Source organism: Sinocyclocheilus grahami, unplaced genomic scaffold, assembly GCF_001515645.1.
Source record: "Sinocyclocheilus grahami isolate Dianchi unplaced genomic scaffold, SAMN03320097.WGS_v1.1 scaffold158.1, whole genome shotgun sequence".
NCBI lineage: Eukaryota > Metazoa > Chordata > Actinopteri > Cypriniformes > Cyprinidae > Sinocyclocheilus > Sinocyclocheilus grahami.
In genome coordinates, this window is record NW_015505337.1 from 11,375 (window position 1) to 32,215 (window position 20,841).

At 35.3% G+C, this 20,841-nt stretch overlaps 3 protein-coding genes across 3 annotated transcripts; 2 read left to right on the forward strand and 1 right to left on the reverse strand.

The window, feature by feature from the left end:
• Positions 1–1,790: 1,790 nt before the first annotated feature.
• Positions 1,791–10,187, forward strand: LOC107592746 (uncharacterized; the record flags this gene model as incomplete). Its single annotated transcript, XM_016282298.1, has 14 exons — positions 1,791–1,813; positions 2,169–2,495; positions 2,634–2,942; positions 3,976–4,263; positions 4,352–4,499; positions 4,709–4,878; positions 4,984–5,271; positions 6,590–6,901; positions 7,206–7,493; positions 7,599–7,755; positions 9,124–9,284; positions 9,369–9,444; positions 9,783–9,813; positions 9,899–10,187. Coding segments are annotated over 14 exons (2,728 nt in total), but the record flags the coding sequence as incomplete, so codon positions are not given.
• Positions 10,188–15,634: 5,447 nt separating this feature from the next.
• On the reverse strand, positions 15,635–16,914 carry LOC107592790 (ribosomal RNA-processing protein 8-like). The gene is made up of 3 exons (XM_016282354.1): positions 16,831–16,914; positions 16,479–16,744; positions 15,635–16,406 (listed from the first exon to the last, which is right to left on the reverse strand). The coding sequence occupies exons 1-3, from the start codon at positions 16,912–16,914 to the stop codon at positions 15,635–15,637; spliced, it is 1,122 nt and encodes a 373-aa protein (XP_016137840.1).
• A 2,534-nt stretch (positions 16,915–19,448) lies between these two features.
• LOC107592747 (mediator of RNA polymerase II transcription subunit 29) lies at positions 19,449–20,841 on the forward strand. Its single transcript, XM_016282299.1, has 4 exons — positions 19,449–19,671; positions 19,762–19,829; positions 20,292–20,376; positions 20,461–20,841. Exons 1-4 carry the CDS (start codon positions 19,486–19,488, stop codon positions 20,683–20,685), a joined length of 564 nt encoding a protein of 187 aa, XP_016137785.1. The 5' UTR covers positions 19,449–19,485; the 3' UTR covers positions 20,686–20,841.

Below are 20,841 nucleotides of genomic sequence, written 5' to 3' on the forward strand. Positions count from 1 at the left end.
GACTGATACTCCTGGCCACATGTATTTCTACAGTCAGCACAAGCAAACAGAGAGTTAATAGAATCGTTTGTCACTGTTGTATCACATTAAAGGTTGAGCAGTGATTATGTGGGCTGGAACAGTTTGGCAGGAAGAGGACAGCACTTCTATCTAGCGTCCACTCTTTCATTCTTTCTTTGTGATAAAATCAGTGCAGGGTCATCATTCAGCTGTTTGACACTATCAGAAACCTAATTGTGCAACTAATGTAAATCATGCATTTAAAACATTGAAGCATACACAAGAACGCTGACAGCAAAGGCTGACTGTAAGGTCATTAGAGCCAGATCAATAATGCAAATGAACAGACAGTTGCAACAGCAAGTGTGACAGACCATTTTAGATGAGCACCACTTTGAACCTATTAGATCAGCACAGAGACAGCTCCCATGGGAAATACAGGTTTAAGGAGATTTTATTTTGTTTGCATTTATTCATGCATTTATTCATTAGAATTTGAGGGTATGAGATTACGATAGAATTGTTTCTTTATTCTAGCCACACTGCTCATTACACCTAATGTGCGGTTCATACTGTTACGACAGCTAAATGAATAAATGTAAATGTAGCTAACTCCAAAAGTTAATTTAATGCACTTTTTGTAGTCTCCCTAATGGGCATCTTTGTCAGTTTGAGTTTTTAGCCTAAATAAAATATATGTATTATACATGTGTGTGTGTGTGTGTGTGTGTGCGTGCGTGCGTGCGTGCGTGTGTGTGTGTGTTTATTTGTTGTTCAGAAAATACATTTTATTCAAGACACACACACACACACACACACACACATTAACAGTTAAATATTTGTTACAATCATTATCTGTAATCTTAAAAATATATATATATATATATATATATATATATATATATATATATATATTCAATCATTTTGTCATCTTAAAATTATATATATATATCTATATACTGTATGTGTGTGTGTAATCTGTGCATGTGTTTATTTACTTTAAATGTAATGTAAACAAAAACATATAAACATCAACACAACATTTCAACATTAATTTCTTTATATTTATTATTTTATGTTATATCCCATCTCCCTAATTGACAACCAAATTTGAGTTATATATGTATGTACTATCTATCTATCTATCTATCTATCTATCTATCTATCTATCTATCTGCTTGCTTATTTTTTTCCCACAAAATTTTGCAATCAACAGCAAAACATTCAAATTATTATATTGTGTGCTATTACAAAGTTAATTTAATGCAGTTTTTGCAGTCTGCCTAATGAACATCTGCCACTGAGTTTTTACCCTTAGATGGCAGTCATGGGTTGTGTTTGGCACTCTGCGTGACTGATGACTTGTTTAATAGACATTTCCTTACAACATTTCATTTATATTCTCTTCCTTCTAAATTTCCCTCTGAAAGTGACACTAGTTTGATTAAGTGCTCATCATAAAAGACACATTTTGTAAATGATTAGATCTATTGCTGAAAACAATAAAAGCATAAAGTTTCAATGGCCTCATAAAAATACATGATATCTGGTTGGCCAGTCAGGTGGAGTGCTGACTATGTTTAAAGTAGATTCCCCAGGGCATGAAATATAGCACACTTAAGTGAGCATTTATGTAAAATTCAACTTCAAGAAATTTATTGATTATTCCCTCCAATGTCGCAGCAATTTACGCTCTCATTCACAGGTTGCGTGTGGATTTTCTGTTGCGTCAGCTTGAAGAAATAACGCATGAAAGGAGATGTAATTTTTTTTTTTTTTTACTTAGGTCTTTTGGGTTTGGAACCACAAGAGGGTGAGTAAATAATGACAGAATTTCCGGCTGAACTCTCCATTCACGAAAGTGGTTTCTTAATTTACTCTGGGTTATATAATATATGCCCTTCAGGATTCATTTCACAAAATGTTAGGAAGTGTTAAATGGACATGTCAAAAAATCCTTTTGTTGGCTTCCCTATCACAAATGAAGAAATCTGTCAAAGTTTATTAAGAGTGCCATACTTCCCCCGACTGTGCTTTATATATGTGGGGTTAGCAGGGGAAACAATGGGCGTAAACAACAAATAAAAATAGTCATTGCCATAATGATTACTGTAATGGACTATGTCATTAAATCTTTGAGTAATATTCTTCCCTCTCTTTTTTTATAGATTTGGAGACCAGAGACTTGGTTCTTGACCAAACAGTGACAGGGATTTTGGGGGAGGAGGTCTACTTGCGTTGTCTGTACACTGGACAGAGTAACATCTTGTACTCCTCCTGGAACCGTTTTGATTCTACAAAGAAGGCAAAGAAAATGGCAGGCTATAAATCCAGTGCCAGTTTTTTCAACAGAGAAAACTTTGGCATCCCGGCATCAATTACAAACCTTACTGTAAAGATAAATGTGACAAGTTTTGATCAAGAGGGAGAATACACTTGTGGCTTCGACTCTGAAGAGGATGAAACAAAGGACACCATGTTTCTCAGTGTTATTGGTGAGTATACAAAAATGTATTTTCCCCAGAAAAAAAGGAAGCCGTATGAGTTTGAAATGACATGAAGAATGAGTTGATTGAAGAATGATTGGAAATCATTGAAAAAAAAATCATCAATACCTCTGTTTTGACTCTAAGCTCGGCCTGATGTTGACATAACTGTGAAAGAGGAAGTTGTGAATAGGACCCTCTACCATGCTGTCACTTGCTCTGCCTCCGGTGCCAAGCCTGAGGCTGTGATTAGATGGGAGATCTCTGGTGCCCTTCCAAGAGACGACATCTTCTCTGTGAACATGATTAATCCAGTTCATCCCAATGGCACAGCCAGTTCAATCAGTGTACTTCGCTTCCCCCTAATTATGAATAATGAGAGCACTGTTACCTGTGTGGTTGAGCATCCAGCTTTTACTGAACCCAAAAGAGCCAACATAGAGGTGGACACATTTGGTAAGTTCTGTTTTAATCAAAAGAGATAGCGTTATTAGGAAAAGCCAGAGTGTGCAAGACAACATAAGTTACGTTTCTGTTTTTATGAAACCTAAAACAGAACTGAGAAAACAAGTTTTATTCTCCTATTGTCTGCTCATTGCACCAAGGTCGCATGTGTTTCCTGTGGTACATTTGCAGCAGCTGTCTGACCCCAAATGTAACATACTGTGTAGATAGATACAGTATAGATGTGTTCCTTGTAGACTACAAAAACTGCAAAACTGTGAAGAGTAAACATCAGTAGTTCTGTATGTATTACCATTTATTACAGAACATACTCTATTTAAAAATGCCTGCTAATCAAATTTATGAATGTTGGTGAACTCGGCAAGAATTGTTCTCACAGTTAACAGTTTATTTGCTCGTTTGCAGGCCTGATTCACAAAAACAGTTATGCAAATCGAGTAACAATACCAGCCCAAAAATGTTAATTTGCACAATGCAGTTCTTAATCTTGCAAACCTGATAGGATACATTTCTGTTTACCTTCTGCTTTATGTTAGCGGTAATAGAGCAAGACAGACTTTTGACATGTAATTTTTGTTTAGAAGACCATCTGTAAAGGCCTTATTAACATATAAAGTGTTTGCCTATAGCAGTAGTGTTGAGTCTGAAATGAACAACGACAGCTTACTTTAAATACTCCGGCGCTAAATGCTAAACTATATTACATGTGGGTAGTGAACAGGTTTTTGCACTCAAATACTGCAAGTGGTGTGAATGTTTAGTGACTTCATCTTTTATCATTTCTTGAACCATGACATCTAAACCAAGTGTCTTTCATTCACTAAGAAAGTACCTAACTTGGAGCTAGAGTTAGTGTCTCCAACAGCTTGGTAAACAGACCGAACAGCTGTTCAAACTCCTCTAAACTCAAATGTATGCTTGATTAAACTCACAGATACACTTCTTAGTTTTCTAAAAAAAAAAGAGCTGTCTATTTTTTATGAACTTCCCCTGTTCTTATTGGCACTTTTCTTCTTTTTAACAGTTTATCCTGTTATAAGCATGGAGACCTTCCTGGTCCAAGAAGAAGGAGAAGACTTTCAAGAGGTCATCTGTACAGCAACAGGAGGGAGGCCACATCCAAATATCACGTGGATACTGCCTGAATTCAAAAACATGCCACCTTTAGAGAGAAATGTCTCCAAACCAGATTCAGTTATCAGTTCATATAGGTTCCCATCAGATCCTTATGAAGGAGAAAATATATTTTGTGTCTTTAGCTACATGTTTCTCCCATTCATAAACAAAAGGACATTCACTTTGCCAATTTACTGTGAGTACCAGCACTATTTAAACTGAATAGATGCACATATGTAGAATATTTTAAGCACTTTTAATTTGTAAAAAAAATTTTCATTTAGACCTTTCCTCACTTCAGCTGAAGGACCTTGATTATGCCATTAACCGTGAGAATCAGACTTCACTGGCGCTTGTGGAGGGGGACACGGACATTACAATCAGGATGGATGTTTTGGGCAATGTACCAAGTTATAAAATGAAATGTTCCAGGTAAGATGTAGTAATATTATTCCTGAAGGCCTTGAATATGAGCATAAAATGAAAGTAAAAAACGAGCACTGATACAACACAATGATATAGTCAATTTTATTTGCAATGTAAAAATGTAAGTATTGGATTCTAGTGTGTTCACCACAGAATAAAATCATTGAGACAAGTTGTGAAATGCTTGCTTTGCACTTTTGTATCACTTGATCAAGGGAAGACCAACCTCTCCCTGAGGATGTGGATGTGGTTGGCAGTGATCTCTTTATCAGAGGACCCATACAGCTGCACCTTGTCGGACAATATCTCTGTCAGGCCTCTTACCGTAGACATCAGGCTTCCTTGCAGTTCACAATCAAAGTAAATCCAAAAGTCCTACTGCCAGGTACTATATTTGCTGTCATAATATCATCACTCTGTATTGATATTCTACACTCTACAACTGAAGATTGTAAACTAGAGTGTAAATGTGATTTGTTTTTATTTTTAGTGACATTTCCCCCAAATATCAGTGTGAATTTTGTAGAGAATTCAGACTATGTTCACATTGAGTGTTTGGCCTCCAATGCTGTTCCCGCTGCAAATGTGTCCTGGATTCTTCCACAAGAGATTAATAGTACAATTCATTCTGAAGACACACACTATAATGGATCTTGTTCTGTCAGAAGTGTGTTGACTGTGCCTAGCTGCATGACCCGTAAATATGCAGTTGAGTGCGTAGTCGACCATCCTGACTTCATGGAAAAAGAAAGGCGGCAGATTCCTCTTCCTGTGTGTGGTAAGACGATGGATGTAAATAAATGAATTGATAGGTGGACAAATGGATGGATGGATAGGTTGACGAATGGATGAATGGATGGATGGATGGATAGTACAATGATGATGATAATAGAATGATGGATGGATGGATCGATCAATCGATCGGTTGATTGATTGATTGATTGATTGATTGACCGATCAATAGAACAATGGATGGATGAATGGATGAACAAATAGGTGGATGAATAGATGCATTGATGGAATGATGAATGCATGGATGGATAGAACAATAGATGGATAGTTGATGGATACAAGGATAATGGATGGATGGATGGATGGATGGATGGATGGATGGATGATTGAACAATAGATGGATGGATGGATAAGTGGATGAATAGATAGGTGGATGCATGAATGGATAGAACAATAGATGGATAGTTGATGGATACAAGGATAATGGATGGATGGATGGATGGATGGATAGAACAATAGATGGATGGATAAGTGGATGCATGGATGGATTGAACAATAGATGGATGGATGGATGCATGGATGGATAGAACAATAGATGAATAGTTGATGGATACAAGGATAATGGATGGATGGATGAACGGATGGATAAGTGATGCATGGATGGATAGAACAATGAATGGATGAATAAGTGGATGCATGGATGGATAAAACAATGGATGGATGGATAGCTAGAACAATAGATGAATGGAATAATGGATGGATGGATAAGTGGATGCATGGATGGATAAAACAATGGATGGATGGATGGATGGATAAGTGGATGTATGGATGGATAGAACAATGGATGGATGGATAAGGGGATGTATGGATGGATAGAACAATAGATGGATGAATAAGTGGATGCATGGATGGATAGAACAATGGATGGATGGTACAATGATGATAATACAGTAGAACGATGGATGGATGGATAGTACAATGATGATGATAATAGAATGATGGATGGATGGATGGATGGATGGATGGATGAACTGATCGATTGATTGATGAATGAACAATAGATGGATGGATGGATGGATGGATGGATGGATGAATAGATAGGTGGATGCATGGATGGATGATAGAAGGATAATGGACAGATGGATGAATAGATTGTTGGATGGATGGACTGAACAATAGATTGACGATGGAAGGATGGCTGGATAATGGATGAATGCATTGATGGTTAGATGGATGGAGGTTGGACAGAACAATGGATGGACAGATGGATGGATGGATGCTGTTGACATAGGCAGCTCACTAGGTTTTAAAACAGAGCTGTCTTTCAAACATTCTGACATGTAGTTTATGTTTTTTGTTTATAGCACCACCGAATATAACCCTGCAGTCTGGTGTTGAATGGGACAATGGCATTATATACGCATGGCTGGTGTGTTCAGTGCAGAGCCAGACCCCAGCAGCGGCCATCACCTGGGCTGTAGAGCGCCATGTCATTGATATTAGCTCTAGTGAATTTATAATGACTCAACCTGTGTTTCAGGAGAGTCATATGGTTGTTGCTCAGAGCACGGCGCGTATTCCTATTTACTCACATGCCGGATGCAGCGTGACCTGTGTGGTTGAGCATCGAGGGTTAGAGAAACCAGAGAACAAAAGCATTGTCCTCCCATCCTTAGGTAAGTTTTACTATTACATTAACCACAAAAGTAGTTTGACACTTGAGCCAGACTTAGAAAAGTATTAATGTGATTGCATTAGGAAGCTAAATGTCAGTCCATTCATACATTTTAAACATATCATCACTATAATTATCATTGTGCTTCTTATAGCTTGAATTTCAAGAAATAATCAAGTTTAATCGACAGCAGTTGATGAAAACTTAAAACCCTAAAATGACCACTACAATAACAAGAACAACTTCACAGCTGCTTTTACAAAATCGACACAATAATGAAGTAATGAAAATGTCTTTGTTGTCAGGGCCATCTGCAAGCCGCGCATTTCTGGGTGAAGAGAGATACACTCAGATTTGGCATGCTGTGTGTGAGTACAGCGGTGATGGGGTGGAACCCAACATCTCCTGGGTCCTTCCTGATGAAGACACTGTAACTCAGCCGACTACTGAGGTCAAATATAATGGAATTAAAGTAGAAGTCAATTCAACTCATGAATTTCAACTCAGTCAGTATGAGGGGAAAGATTTAATATGTCTGATCCAGAACAAGCTCGGCAGGGATGAGAGACGGACAATACGAGTTCCAAAATACTGTAAGCATTCCTCAACCCCAAAATATTGACTGGAACGTTTTTTGGTTATTCATTCAGTAAATATATTTTATTTGCTGAATGCAATCTGCTATATCTTTCACTCAGCTATCTCATCTATTGAGGTTTTAAACGAAACCACACTTGATCGTAGAAGTCATGGCCAGAATGAGCATCGTTTAGCATTGCAAGAAAACCTCTCAAATCAGAAGATACTTCTCAGAGCCCATGGCAATGCTCCATCATACAAGACCATATGTTACAGGTACGTTGAGTAGTGCATGCTTAAATAAGGCACAAAATACTCAAGAGTTCAAAGTTGGCGCACAGAAAAAACTTCATGACCGTATCACGGCCTATTGCTCAATTCCACAGCACTCTCAAAACCTAAATGCTGCACATTGATTTTTCTTTCATTTCAGACACCCAAAGGGATGCATAGAGAAGACAAGGGCTAGTTAATGTTTTCACATGAATGTTTTACTGTATCAGGCCGTGAGGTTCTAAAGGATTCTTTATGCTTGACAATAAATGTGGTTCCCTGTACTACTCTTACCAGCAGAATTATTCAACTTAAAACTAAAAAAGGCAAAATTTCTCCTTTTTGTTTAGTTTAACCTGAAGTACTAAAATAATTAAAGCTAAATTACCTAAAACTAATGCATAATATTTATAAAAACTATATAGACATATTAGAAAATAACTAATAAAAATAACTTACTTAGTAAGTAAAAATATAAAGTAAGTAAAAATATATACTATATTTTTATATAAAAATATTCCAAATATTAACAAAAACTATATAGCTAAAATTATGCAGCTTAGCCCAGTAAAAATCCCTTAAATGTGTCATTCTTTAAGAGCACTCAGTGTCTCACAGGGACTGTTTACCCCAAAATTAATATTCTGCCATCATCAATATTCTGCTACTCATTCTCATCTTGTCTGATTATGGTTAACTAAAATTAAGCTATGCAAAATCATTTATGTTTATGTATTAAAATAAAGCTCAAATTAACATATAAATATTAAAACATTTAAACCTGCAAATTAGAAATGCTAACTGCAGCTAATGAAATAAATGAAATTAAATGTTTAAGTTAATACTAAAATGACTGAAACTAGTAAATAGTAATACTAAAAATAAAAATTACTTCAAGCTAAATAGAAATATTTAAAAACGAATAAAAACCACAACAAAAATACTAAAAGAAATTAAAATTAAGATGAAAACTTAAAATCTAAAAATAAAAGCTAATTCAAAATACTAATATGCATTCTATAATATTATATAAATAAAACAAAAATAACACAGCTCCAAAAATGAAAAAGTCACAATGTTTTGTGTTTAGAGCTTGAAAGTATGTGCCAATATTCAGTTTCATTGTATTGAGAAGAGCAATGTTAACGTATTCCATGAAATAATGAAAGTCATGAGTGAGTAAATTATGACAATTTTAATTTTTGTGTGAACTATGCCTTTTCAGACATCCATTGTAAAGTTTTGTTTGTGCTAATTTCAGACCTTCTTGACCAAAACTCTTCTAAATCTTCCATCTATCAGTTTCTAGAAAAAAATAGACTTTTTAAAAGTTGTTATTTGAGACATGTCTCTGAATTTTTCTCATCCTAGGGAGGACGGGTCAGCAGCTGACACCGTGGGCATGGCATTGGTTTTTACAGAACCAGTGTCTGAACTGGATGCAGGACTGTACATATGCCACGTCTCGTACCACCACCACATGGCTAAAGTTTTCATTCGGGTGGATGTAACTAGTGAAGAGACTCAACACAGTGAGTTTTCCACATATCAGGCCTATAGATTATCAGCATATGGAAGTATGGTGAATCGGGGTAATGAATGTATGTTTTCCACAGTGATATTCATCACTATTTGCTTCTCGTCAGCCGCTGCAATCACCCTCATCTTGATTATCATTTTGGTTGTCCTCTGGTGAGTAGACTCGCTTTCTAACAAACTAGGTAAAATTCTGCTGTTTTCTTTTTGGATATTACCAGACAGGTGAGAACAGTGGAGGCAAACAGGAAGCAAGGTAGCTTACCTAGACCAATGACATGCACAGTGTTCATAAACAGGATACATGGTGGCATGCACAGACTGGCAGAACAAGACCACATCTACCACATCTCTGCTATTCATGCGACATAAACAGATTGTTCATGTCTTAATGGTAGAGACGTCAATTTAAATTGTGAAAGTATCGGTGGCTTTTTGTTTTAGAAAAAAATCCCCCTTGAAATAAATTTCATAATCTTGTTGTTTCTTTCTAGCAAAAGTGGGAGAAGTCACTCATCACAAAAGGTACTTAGACAAAGTGTTATATAATTGTTACTATAGCTTGTCCAATAGATATCAATAGCTCATTTGAGTTTTTTTTTTTTCAAAGAAGAAAGACAGGAGAGAGCGTGAGTCTCTAGCTGCTCTAATGCAGGACCCTCGCTGCCCAGACAAGACTGTGATTCCAGGCACAGCTGGGCCGCACTATGCTGAGCTTGTGCACTATTCCATTGTTTTTGATGCTAAAAGCACCGTGTGACACACCTGTTGAATTTTATGACCGTAATATATACGCTTTTGCACATACTTGTGGAGTTCATCACAGCTTGAGTGCATTAAAAGGGGGACATGTTTAAGAAATTAATTCATTTTCAGTCAGATTGTTATGCTGATAATGTAACTGGTAATGGAAAAAAGAAAAAGAACATTTGCTGAAAGTTTACTCAACCTCAGGCCATCCAAGGTTTTAGATGAATTGTTTCATCTGAACAGATTTGGAGAAATTTAGTTTTACACCAATGGATCCTCTGCAGTGAATGGGTGCCGTCAGAATGAGAGTCCAGACAGCTGATAAAAACATCACAATAATCCACAAGTAATCCACACAACTCCAGTCCAGTGAAAACCTGCGTGTTTGTAATAAACACATCCATCAGGATTCTCCAAATCTGTTCCGATGAAGAAACAACTCATCTACATTGGATGGCCTGAGGGTGAGTACATTTTAACCAAATGTTTAATTTTGGATGAACTATTCCTTTAATAAGAATATTTCACTAGTGGTCTTGGACCCCACTGTATATACACATTGCAATTGGTGTTTTTGATATGTAGCTGTTCTTTTTCCTCAATTACAAATACCAATTGTAAGGAAAATGAAGTAGCTTGGTATTACTTTCAGCATTATGATTTACTTTGATAAGTAGCATTGTTTTATAAATATTATAAGCACATTTCAATGTTTTACTACTTTTTAGGATTGTTCTGATTTACACAGATGTTCTGATATGTTCTTCTTTACACAGAGATATACTTTAAAAATCTGGCTGGTGTCTTCTATCTTGTTTTCATTCCAATTGAACTTGTAGCACACGAACTGACTGAATTTGTAACGCTGTAGAGCGCTCTGGTGATCATAAAGTAAATAGTGGGGGAATCCACATCTGGGCCTGGTGAGTCCAGTCTGATATTTTAGTTATAAGATTGTACTGTTTTCACAGTCTTTGTTACAACGACGTCTGATCCTCCTTTGTGTTGCTCTAAGATGTTTAGGCATCTCCGGGGTAAATAATGTGACTGTGACACTTGTAAAAATACAATAAAATTCTTGACAAGTTTAAATACTTATCAAATCTGTTTGTTTACCAAGTAAACACTGTTTCTAACCATAAAACAATATATATATGACAAATACAGTTTTCACAAAGGACAAAATTCCTTGAATATCACATTCTTTTTTTTAATAAAATGTACTTTCCTGTTACATTGATTTTCAAAACATACAATGTTAAGGAGAGATTTGACCCTTGAAACTGAATTACTGCTGATAAACCTTTCATACACAGTCCATACATAAAGAAGCTAAATATTTACTTAATGTACATTTATGGTTTCTTGTACAGACAAGGTTTAAGTTGAAGACCGACTTCCTTCACGTTCACAGGTGCTTTTCCTGCATGTCTTTATGAATTCAAAGTAGTGGAAGTGGCTGTTGTCCGTGTTCTGAAAAAAATTACAGAAAACAAATAGCTTGTAAACAGCTCTTGCTCATTATACTGTAAATTATACTACATTTTGATTACTAAATTACGATCTATTGCTATCTCCATTATTTTATTTGAAAAACTGAGGACATTGAACATTTTATGTTAGTGTTGTTGTTAATATATTCCATTATTGGTCTGCATATTTGCAGAACAGCACAATTCTAGTCTGCAACACTGCACACTTGGCCTGATTTTCCATCCCTAATACAGCATTAGACCTGCAACTAACAATCATATATGATAATTAAGGAGGAGATTATTCTAGTGATTTAATAGCAGTCCTTTATTATTTGCATGTTTGTCAGTTTTTAACAGTGAGTCTGCAGAAAATGTTGTGCACAATCATCTATAGAATAAATAAGGGGTGGCCAACATCGGTCCTGGACAGCCACAGTCACGCAAAGTTTTGCACGTAATACTAAAAATAAAAATTACTTCAAGCTAAATAGAAATATTTAAAAACGAATAAAAACCACAACAAAAATACTAAAAGAAATTAAAATTAAGATGAAAACTTAAAATCTAAAAATAAAAGCTAATTCAAAATACTAATATGCATTCTATAATATTATATAAATAAAACAAAAATAACACAGCTCCAAAAATGAAAAAGTCACAATTTTTTGTGTTTAGAGCTTGAAAGTATGTGCCAATATTCAGTTTCATTGTATTGAGAAGAGCAATGTTAACGTATTCCATGAAAGAATGAAAGTCATGAGTGAGTAAATTATGACAATTTTAATTTTTGTGTGAACTATGCCTTTTCAGACATCCATTGTAAAGTTTTGTTTGTGCTAATTTCAGACCTTCTTGACCAAAACTCTTCTAAATCTTCCATCTATCAGTTTCTAGAAAAAAATAGACTTTTTAAAAGTTGTTATTTGAGACATGTCTCTGAATTTTTCTCATCCTAGGGAGGACGGGTCAGCAGCTGACACCGTGGGCATGGCATTGGTTTTTACAGAACCAGTGTCTGAACTGGATGCAGGACTGTACATATGCCACGTCTCGTACCACCACCACATGGCTAAAGTTTTCATTCGGGTGGATGTAACTAGTGAAGAGACTCAACACAGTGAGTTTTCCACATATCAGGCCTATAGATTATCAGCATATGGAAGTATGGTGAATCGGGGTAATGAATGTATGTTTTCCACAGTGATATTCATCACTATTTGCTTCTCGTCAGCCGCTGCAATCACCCTCATCTTGATTATCATTTTGGTTGTCCTCTGGTGAGTAGACTCGCTTTCTAACAAACTAGGTAAAATTCTGCTGTTTTCTTTTTGGATATTACCAGACAGGTGAGAACAGTGGAGGCAAACAGGAAGCAAGGTAGCTTACCTAGACCAATGACATGCACAGTGTTCATAAACAGGATACATGGTGGCATGCACAGACTGGCAGAACAAGACCACATCTACCACATCTCTGCTATTCATGCGACATAAACAGATTGTTCATGTCTTGATGGTAGAGACGTCAATTTAAATTGTGAAAGTATCGGTGGCTTTTTGTTTTAGAAAAAAATCCCCCTTGAAATAAATTTCATAATCTTGTTGTTTCTTTCTAGCAAAAGTGGGAGAAGTCATTCATCACAAAAGGTACTTAGACAAAGTGTTATATAATTGTTACTATAGCTTGTCCAATAGATATCAATAGCTCATTTGAGTTTTTTTTTTTCAAAGAAGAAAGACAGGAGAGAGCGTGAGTCTCTAGCTGCTCTAATGCAGGACCCTCGCTGCCCAGACAAGACTGTGATTCCAGGCACGGCTGGGCCGCACTATGCTGAGCTTGTGCACTATTCCATTGTTTTTGATGCTAAAAGCACCGTGTGACACACCTGTTGAATTTTATGACCGTAATATATACGCTTTTGCACATACTTGTGGAGTTCATCACAGCTTGAGTGCATTAAAAGGGGGACATGTTTAAGAAATGAATTCATTTTCAGTCAGATTGTTATGCTGATAATGTAACTGGTAATGGAAAAAAGAAAAAGAACATTTGCTGAAAGTTTACTCAACCTCAGGCCATCCAAGGTTTTAGATGAATTGTTTCATCTGAACAGATTTGGAGAAATTTAGTTCCTTTATTATTTGCATGTTTGTCAGTTTTTAACAGTGAGTCTGCAGAAAATGTTGTGCACAATCATCTATAGAATAAATAAGGGGTGGCCAACATCGGTCCTGGACAGCCACAGTCACGCAAAGTTTTGCACCAACCTTGATAAAAACTGACCTGCCTGTAGCTTTCTAGTAACCCTTAGACCTTGTTCAGGTGTGTTTGATTAGGGTTGGAGCTGAAGTCTGCGGGACTGTTATATTTGACTCCCTCTCTGTTATTTTAGTATTTATTAATATTTTGAATGAGCATATATTTTGGGTTTTCAAAAGTAATGACAAGAACTTCATATTCTGAGATAAAAAAATAAATAAAAAAAAGGAATGTATGATTAGACTGCCATTTAGAAGCTGCTTGTATCCAAAGAAAGTACAGGAGACAAATATCATGGTGTAAAAAGCATAAAACCTGACCCTGGAATAAGTCATATGGTCTGATGATCATATTTGACCCTGTATGCTCTATACCACAGCGTGCCTTCAACAGTGTTCTGGACAGTGTAATGGTCTGTCTCATGGGAGTAATTAAGCGGACAAAAATATGAGGCCATTTCACAGGACCAGGTGCATGTTATGCTGGAAACATGTTTTTATAAGTCTCTTATGCTCACCAAGGCTGCATTAATTTGATGAAAAATAGAATACAAAATGTAATATGAAATATTATTCAAATTGAAAAGAACTGGTTTCTATTTGAATACATTTATTCATTTTATTGGCAAGGCTGAATTTTCAGCATCATTACTCCAGTCACATGATCCTTCAGAAATCATTCTAATATGCTAATTGGCCGAAACATTTTTTTATGTTGAAAACAGTTGTGCTGCTTAATATATATATATATATTTTCAGGATTCTTTGATTAATCAAAAGTTTAAAAGAACAGCATTTATTTGAAAGATTATAAAAGTCTTCTTTACTGTCACTTTTGATACATTTAATGGATCCTTGTTGAATAAAATAATGAACTTCTTAAAAAAAACATTCATGTTCACTGGAAAGAGGATATAGATTGGCTAATCATTAGACTCACAATAGTTTGGATTTCATAATAAACTTAAAATAATGGCAATTGATTAAAAAAAAATGAAATAAGACATTTACCCCATCACCAGGACTCTGTTTGCTTCTGCCAAAAATTCTCCCAGATTTGTCCCCATCAGAGAAAGACAGAAAACAGCAGTATCTACTGTAGAATCACAAAGTGGCACCTGGGAATAAGTAATAAACAGAGCCATCTTTAGTCTTTCGGCTGCATTACAATTAAAACCTTTATTACCACAATAACTTACTTTTGCCTTGTCACATGCAGTGGCAAGATCACAAACCGGAGCCAAATCAAAAGTGTACTTTATTATTTTACACTTTTACAGTCTCCACAGCCGAAGTCTGCGACAGCTAAAAGGAATCAGAAATGCATTGACATTCAGTGCTTTCCAAAAAGCAAAGTGCAACCTTAAAATGCTGTATTTTTGTAGTCCATACATAGAAGATTATTACATGTATGACCACTATTATTTGATAAAGAGAAGTCTGGGGTATGTCAATTACTTTGTTAATTGTCTTTGTTAAATGTCTTTAAAACAATTAACACATTTAACAGTAGTTGAGGAAACTGTAACCATGACAAAAACAGCATACAAAACAAAATTAATAATTCTTCTTCCTCATCTTCTTAATAATAATTATTAAAGAGCAAAAAAGACCAAGCAAAATCCAGCTGCTAAGAATTTTTATTGTTTAGTGTTTGTGTTATTTTCTATTCTTGCTATTTAAAAAAAAAAAAAAAGTGCATCTAATAATAATTATTAAAAATACATATTTTTTAAATATTAGTATAAATATAAAAAAAACAATCTAAATAAAAAATAAATAAATAAAATAATATATATATATATTATAAAAATGACAAAAAATACAGCACTACATATAGGAATCAACAAAAGGCAGGTTCTCTCACTTTTTACAAATATACGAAATGATTGAATCCACAGGGTTTGTAGGCCAGTGTTGAGCTTGTGCTGTGTAGCCCTTGTAGTAAACTGCAATGGCCTCTGGGTCCTGCTGAAACATGCATTTGGCCTCACCGCTGGTGGACGTGTAAAGCAACTCATTGATGTAGCGGAATCGAGCGGCTTCTAACCGCTTCTTCATCTTTGCCCTTAAAGCAGTTGAGGGGTCAGGAGCCCCTTGCTCTTCATCACCCTTCAAACTTACTGTTGTACCTTTAGGTTCTTCTGGTTCCTCTGAGGCTTTATTGCCATCATCAGGAAGCTGTGACTTTAAAATACGACGCACTTTTTCTGCCTGCAAATTTTTCATCATTTTAGAAGGTTTCCCTTTATCTTCCACTTTATGTGAGGCTTTATCGTTACTAAGGGAGTCATCTACTATTCTGGTTCCTGTGCTGGATGTTTTGTCTGTTTTAGAGTCTTTGCCGTTTTCAGCATTGTCTGAAATGGAAGAAATGCCATTCTTTTCGTGAGACTTCTTCGTTTTTTTGGATGCCCTGTCATGCTTCTTCACTTTCTTGGATTCGTTGACGTCCTGTGTTTGAACTAATGGTTCCTCCATTGCATTGGCATCATCGACTCCCATTGTTTCTGGAAGATATTTGTTCTTACACCTTTTTTTATTCTTCGTCTTGTTCCTCCACTGCTTTCTGCTTAGCTTGTTCTCTGCTTCCGTTTTCTCCAGTTGATGTCCGACTCCTTTGTCATTTGTATACCTGCAAACACAAATTGATGCGTTGATACAGTCAGTAACGTTCATGAGGGTAGACATATAAAATGAATATCACATGTTCTCACTTGTTTCATTTACGGTCTTCTTTGCTGGCTTCTTCTTCACAGGCGGTTCAGATGAATCTACTTTATCCTGCTGCTTCCCTTCATTTACAGCATTAGAAGTTATTTTACGCTTATTGCTCCTTTTCTTTTTTGTTGCCTTAACTGTAGTGGAGGCGTCTTTCTCCTCATCACTATCCTCAAGAACATTCCCAGTTTCCCAGTCTGGAACTGAACCCAATGTTTGCAAGGTTCTCAAAAGACTTCGCTTACCCACAAACTTACCCGGTTGGGATAAAAATACCAGATGAAAAATTAACTTCAAGTAATAGACCTATACTTAAACAAGAGGAAAAATCATAATACCTTGCCAGGGGCAGGAGACATTTTAATAGTGTGATATGATCCATCTGGTAATGGAGAATCAGTCCATTCCTCTTCAGCAAACATATTTGTAAACGCTGTTCATTTCAATAAACCATGATACATAATAACACCTATTATTCGGTTCCAAATTAAAAGTTTAAATTCCCCCTGGCTATTAATGCCGTGTGTTTCATTCTTGAGCATTAATTATTGTTCGCACCTTTTGTAATAGAGTGAAACAGAATGAGTAAATCCCTGTCCTCTTTTAAAAAGATGAGCTGCTCAGTTCAAACAAGGGACTAGTGAACAAGTATTACAAACATAAGACATAAAACAGTTGTTGATTAGCCAGGTAACAGCACACTGTGTCAAGCATGTGTAAACTTTTGAACGTTTTCATTTGTGTAAATTGTTACGGTTTCATCTTTTGGACGATATGTGAACTGTTACGCGTAAGATCTTATTCAAGGCAGTAGTTATTAAATAAAAAACAAAAAGACATGTGGCTCTTGAAAAAAAAAGTACACTTTAACATGCTTTTAAAAAGAGTACTTAGCCTATCACAGAAGTGTGCACATTGAATGTGATGTTTTTGGACACTTGCGTGTTATTTGCAATTAAATTAAAATATATTATTGTTTAACTTAAAATTAAATGCAATTAATTGAACTTAAGAAGACACCTTTAGCCTAGGCTTATATGTAATTTCATAATTACTCCCGTTGTCTTTAAAATAACAGCCCAAATAAGGTAAAGTGTACTGACGAATGTAATGACAAGCATTTAAAATATGCTTTAGTGTCATTTCTAATAATTGATTTCACACTGCAGTTAAAATTACAATCAAGAAGGCCTATATACAAGTAGCTAGCCTACATATATATTCGCTCTAGTAGCCTATATGTTCATCAACACATGGAAATAAGTGCACTTTTTTAAAAGTCAAATAAAATATATTAAAACGTAATGATTAAAAAAAAAAGTATTTTAAGCTAAAACCTTTAATTTGGCATTATTGCAAGTGCACTTTTTAAAAGTGTACTTAAAGAGAGATGCCTCGGTGACATTTCTCTACACTTTCTAGGTAAAAATCTGTGTACAAATAACTCGACATGATTTAGAGCTTTATACATATATTTTGTAAGCATAACTATTACTGGTATTTAACCTCTTCAATTACAAATTTGTGCAAATTAGTTTTGATTCTGTATTGACCCACCCTACCATATCAAATATGATATGGACATTTCTAAGGCCTCTAAAATCAAAACGTTTATCTGCCATCTGATAGTTTTTTTTTTTTTTAGCAAGTATATCAAATATAGTATTAATAGGTTATGATTCACTTATCTTTTTCTTTTCTTTGCTGATTTTTATAAAGTAAATGTAAAAATAACTGTTATGTTATTGTTAGTACCGTTGGTAGTATTAGTCAATAATATTTTAAGATGAACACTTAATGGACTGAAGTAACTTAGGTGTACTTGATTACATGCTTTTTTAAATCATTTTAAATATGAATATCAAATATGATAAATCAGGCTTTTGGGGAATGTTGATTTGTACATCTCTCAAAGCATCATTGTATTGCATTGCATCGATATGGTTCGATTCAAATAATAAACTTATAAAATAATGAACTCGTCAAAGATTTTTGTTATTGCATCCATCATATTTCATGTCTCGATTCTCAGGGGAAAAAAGTTGCATTATTTTTTTTATATATATATATATATACATATAACAATTGTTCGCAGTGCCACAGATTTTCCTTTAGATGGCGACATTTCTTTTCATTTCAAACACGGTTATGAGAGAATATTGAGGGATATTTTATGCAAAGTTATAAAGTAAATGTAAAAATAACTGTTATGTTATTGTTAGTACCGTTGGTAGTATTAGTCAATAATATTTTAAGATGAACACTTAATGGACTGAAGTAACTTAGGTGTACTTGATTACATGCTTTTTTAAATCATTTTAAATATGAATATCAAATATGATAAATCAGGCTTTTGGGGAATGTTGATTTGTACATCTCTCAAAGCATCATTGTATTGCATTGCATCGATATGGTTCGATTCAAATAATAAACTTATAAAATAATGAACTCGTCAAAGATTTTTGTTATTGCATCCATCATATTTCATGTCTCGATTCTCAGGGGAAAAAAGTTGCATTATTTTTTTTATATATATATATACATATAACAATTGTTCGCAGTGCCACAGATTTTCCTTTAGATGGCGACATTTCTTTTCATTTCAAACACGGTTATGGGAGAATATTGAGGGATATTTTATGCAAAGATTTAAAAAAAAAAAATATATATATATATATATATAAAGTCAACTGTTTCAGTTGACTGCCATCAATATTTTAGACACTACGGCTTGTTTTTGGTTATGTACGATGTATCTAAACAACAGTTTTTTCCATTTTAATATTCTTCGCTGTGTACTATTTAAGTGTAACTTATGAAGTAGCCCAGTGTGCTTCCTGCTACTTTTCTCAGCGCTGGTCCTGATGACCCGTTCGACTCGGAGTCTTCTAGCGCCCCCTGGAGGTAGACAGCATTTTTGTCTCAACAGTTACTAGCTAGCAACATTCGCTAGATGTGTTCATATCCAGCGGAAGTGGTCGACTGTCTCATGCATGTCAACAATGGCGTCGCAGCAGCAGATGGTCACTAACAGTGCTCAGATGGGCGTTCAGCAAGCGGCTATTTTACAGCAATCGCAAACTCAACAACAACAACAGCAGCAGCTCAGTCAACAACAAGATTTTGATCCCGTTCACAGATTCAAAATGCTGATTCCTCTGCTGAAAGATAGTTTACAGGTTTGTTTGGTGCCTTCCGTTGATCGTGAGAGCTGAACGTGCTTGTTTGAAATAGAATACTAACATTCATTTACAATTTTATGTTTTCAGAACGTCATGTCCATTGCTTCACAAAATTTTGGACACAATGCAGCTATTGACAACGGAAGAACAACAGAGTAAGATTCCCCGATTATTATGTAAATTACATGGTGCATGAATATGCAATACACACACGCATATATGTATGTTCGGTGCTGGTAGTAACTGATGTTACATGTAATCTGGATTAAAGGGGTCATATGATGCGATTTCAAGTTTGCCTTTCTCAATTCATTTGCAATTTCACAAGTCTGACATTTTTCCTTGCAATTCTGAGGGGATAAAAATTCACCAAAAAGAAAGAATATGAATTCTGAGTTTTTCTCACAACACAGAATGAAAAATACGAATGTAATAGTGACTTTTTTTTTCTCGCAGTTCATATTTTTCACAATTCTGAGATTGCTTATTGTTGAGTTGTGAGATAAAACGTCCCAATTATTTATTTATTTTTATCCTGTGGCAGAAATGAGATTCAATAGAACGATTTATGGGTGCGTAAACCAAGAAATAATATTATTTCACTTCTCAAAACGTAGGAAGGGTAATGATGCAGCAGTTCAGCGGTTTGACAAAAGTTTAGAGGAGTTTTATGCTCTCTGTGATCAACTGGAGCTCTGCCTGGTAAGTAACTGCTGTGTTTCTTTTGAAAATGTCATTCAAAGTTATTTTCTGATTTTGATTAACATTGACATTTTGTTTCTTCAGCGGCTGGCCCATGAGTGCCTCTCTCAGAGCATCGACAGCACAAAGCATTCTCCAAATCTCGTACCTACAGCCACGAAGCCGGACACAGTGCAAACAGAGTCTCTGTCTTACTCTCAGTATCTCAGTATGATAAAATCGCAGATTTCATGTGCTAAAGACATTCATAATGCTCTCTTAGAGTGTTCAAAAAAGATTGCTGGGAAGGGTCAAGGAGCTTGTAATTAGTAGCTGCCAACTGTATTTAGATTCCTTTTTTTATTTTTATATTGCGTAGCTTTGATGCTGATTGAAGAATATCATTTGTTGTATTTTCAGTTCCTTTTTTCTGTTTACTATTGTGACAAATGTACTCGTACAATTAAAATGATATATTCTTGAAAA

What these genes read in the sequence shown, in the direction of transcription:
- LOC107592790 (XM_016282354.1), bottom strand. Translation starts at nt 16,914, where the DNA reads ATGTTTGCTGAAGAGGAATGGACTGATTCTCCATTACCAGATGGATCA. An exon ending in TGTCTCCTGCCCCTGGCAAG is followed by an intron (nt 16,745 to 16,830) that starts GTATTATGATTT and finishes CAACCGGGTAAG; the next exon opens with TTTGTGGGTAAGCGAAGTCT. An exon ending in AATGAAACAAGTGAGAACAT is followed by an intron (nt 16,407 to 16,478) that starts GTGATATTCATT and finishes TTGTGTTTGCAG; the next exon opens with GTATACAAATGACAAAGGAG.
- LOC107592747 (XM_016282299.1), top strand. Translation starts at nt 19,486, where the DNA reads ATGTCAACAATGGCGTCGCAGCAGCAGATGGTCACTAACAGTGCTCAG. An exon ending in TGCTGAAAGATAGTTTACAG is followed by an intron (nt 19,672 to 19,761) that starts GTTTGTTTGGTG and finishes TTATGTTTTCAG; the next exon opens with AACGTCATGTCCATTGCTTC. An exon ending in GACAACGGAAGAACAACAGA is followed by an intron (nt 19,830 to 20,291) that starts GTAAGATTCCCC and finishes CTCAAAACGTAG; the next exon opens with GAAGGGTAATGATGCAGCAG.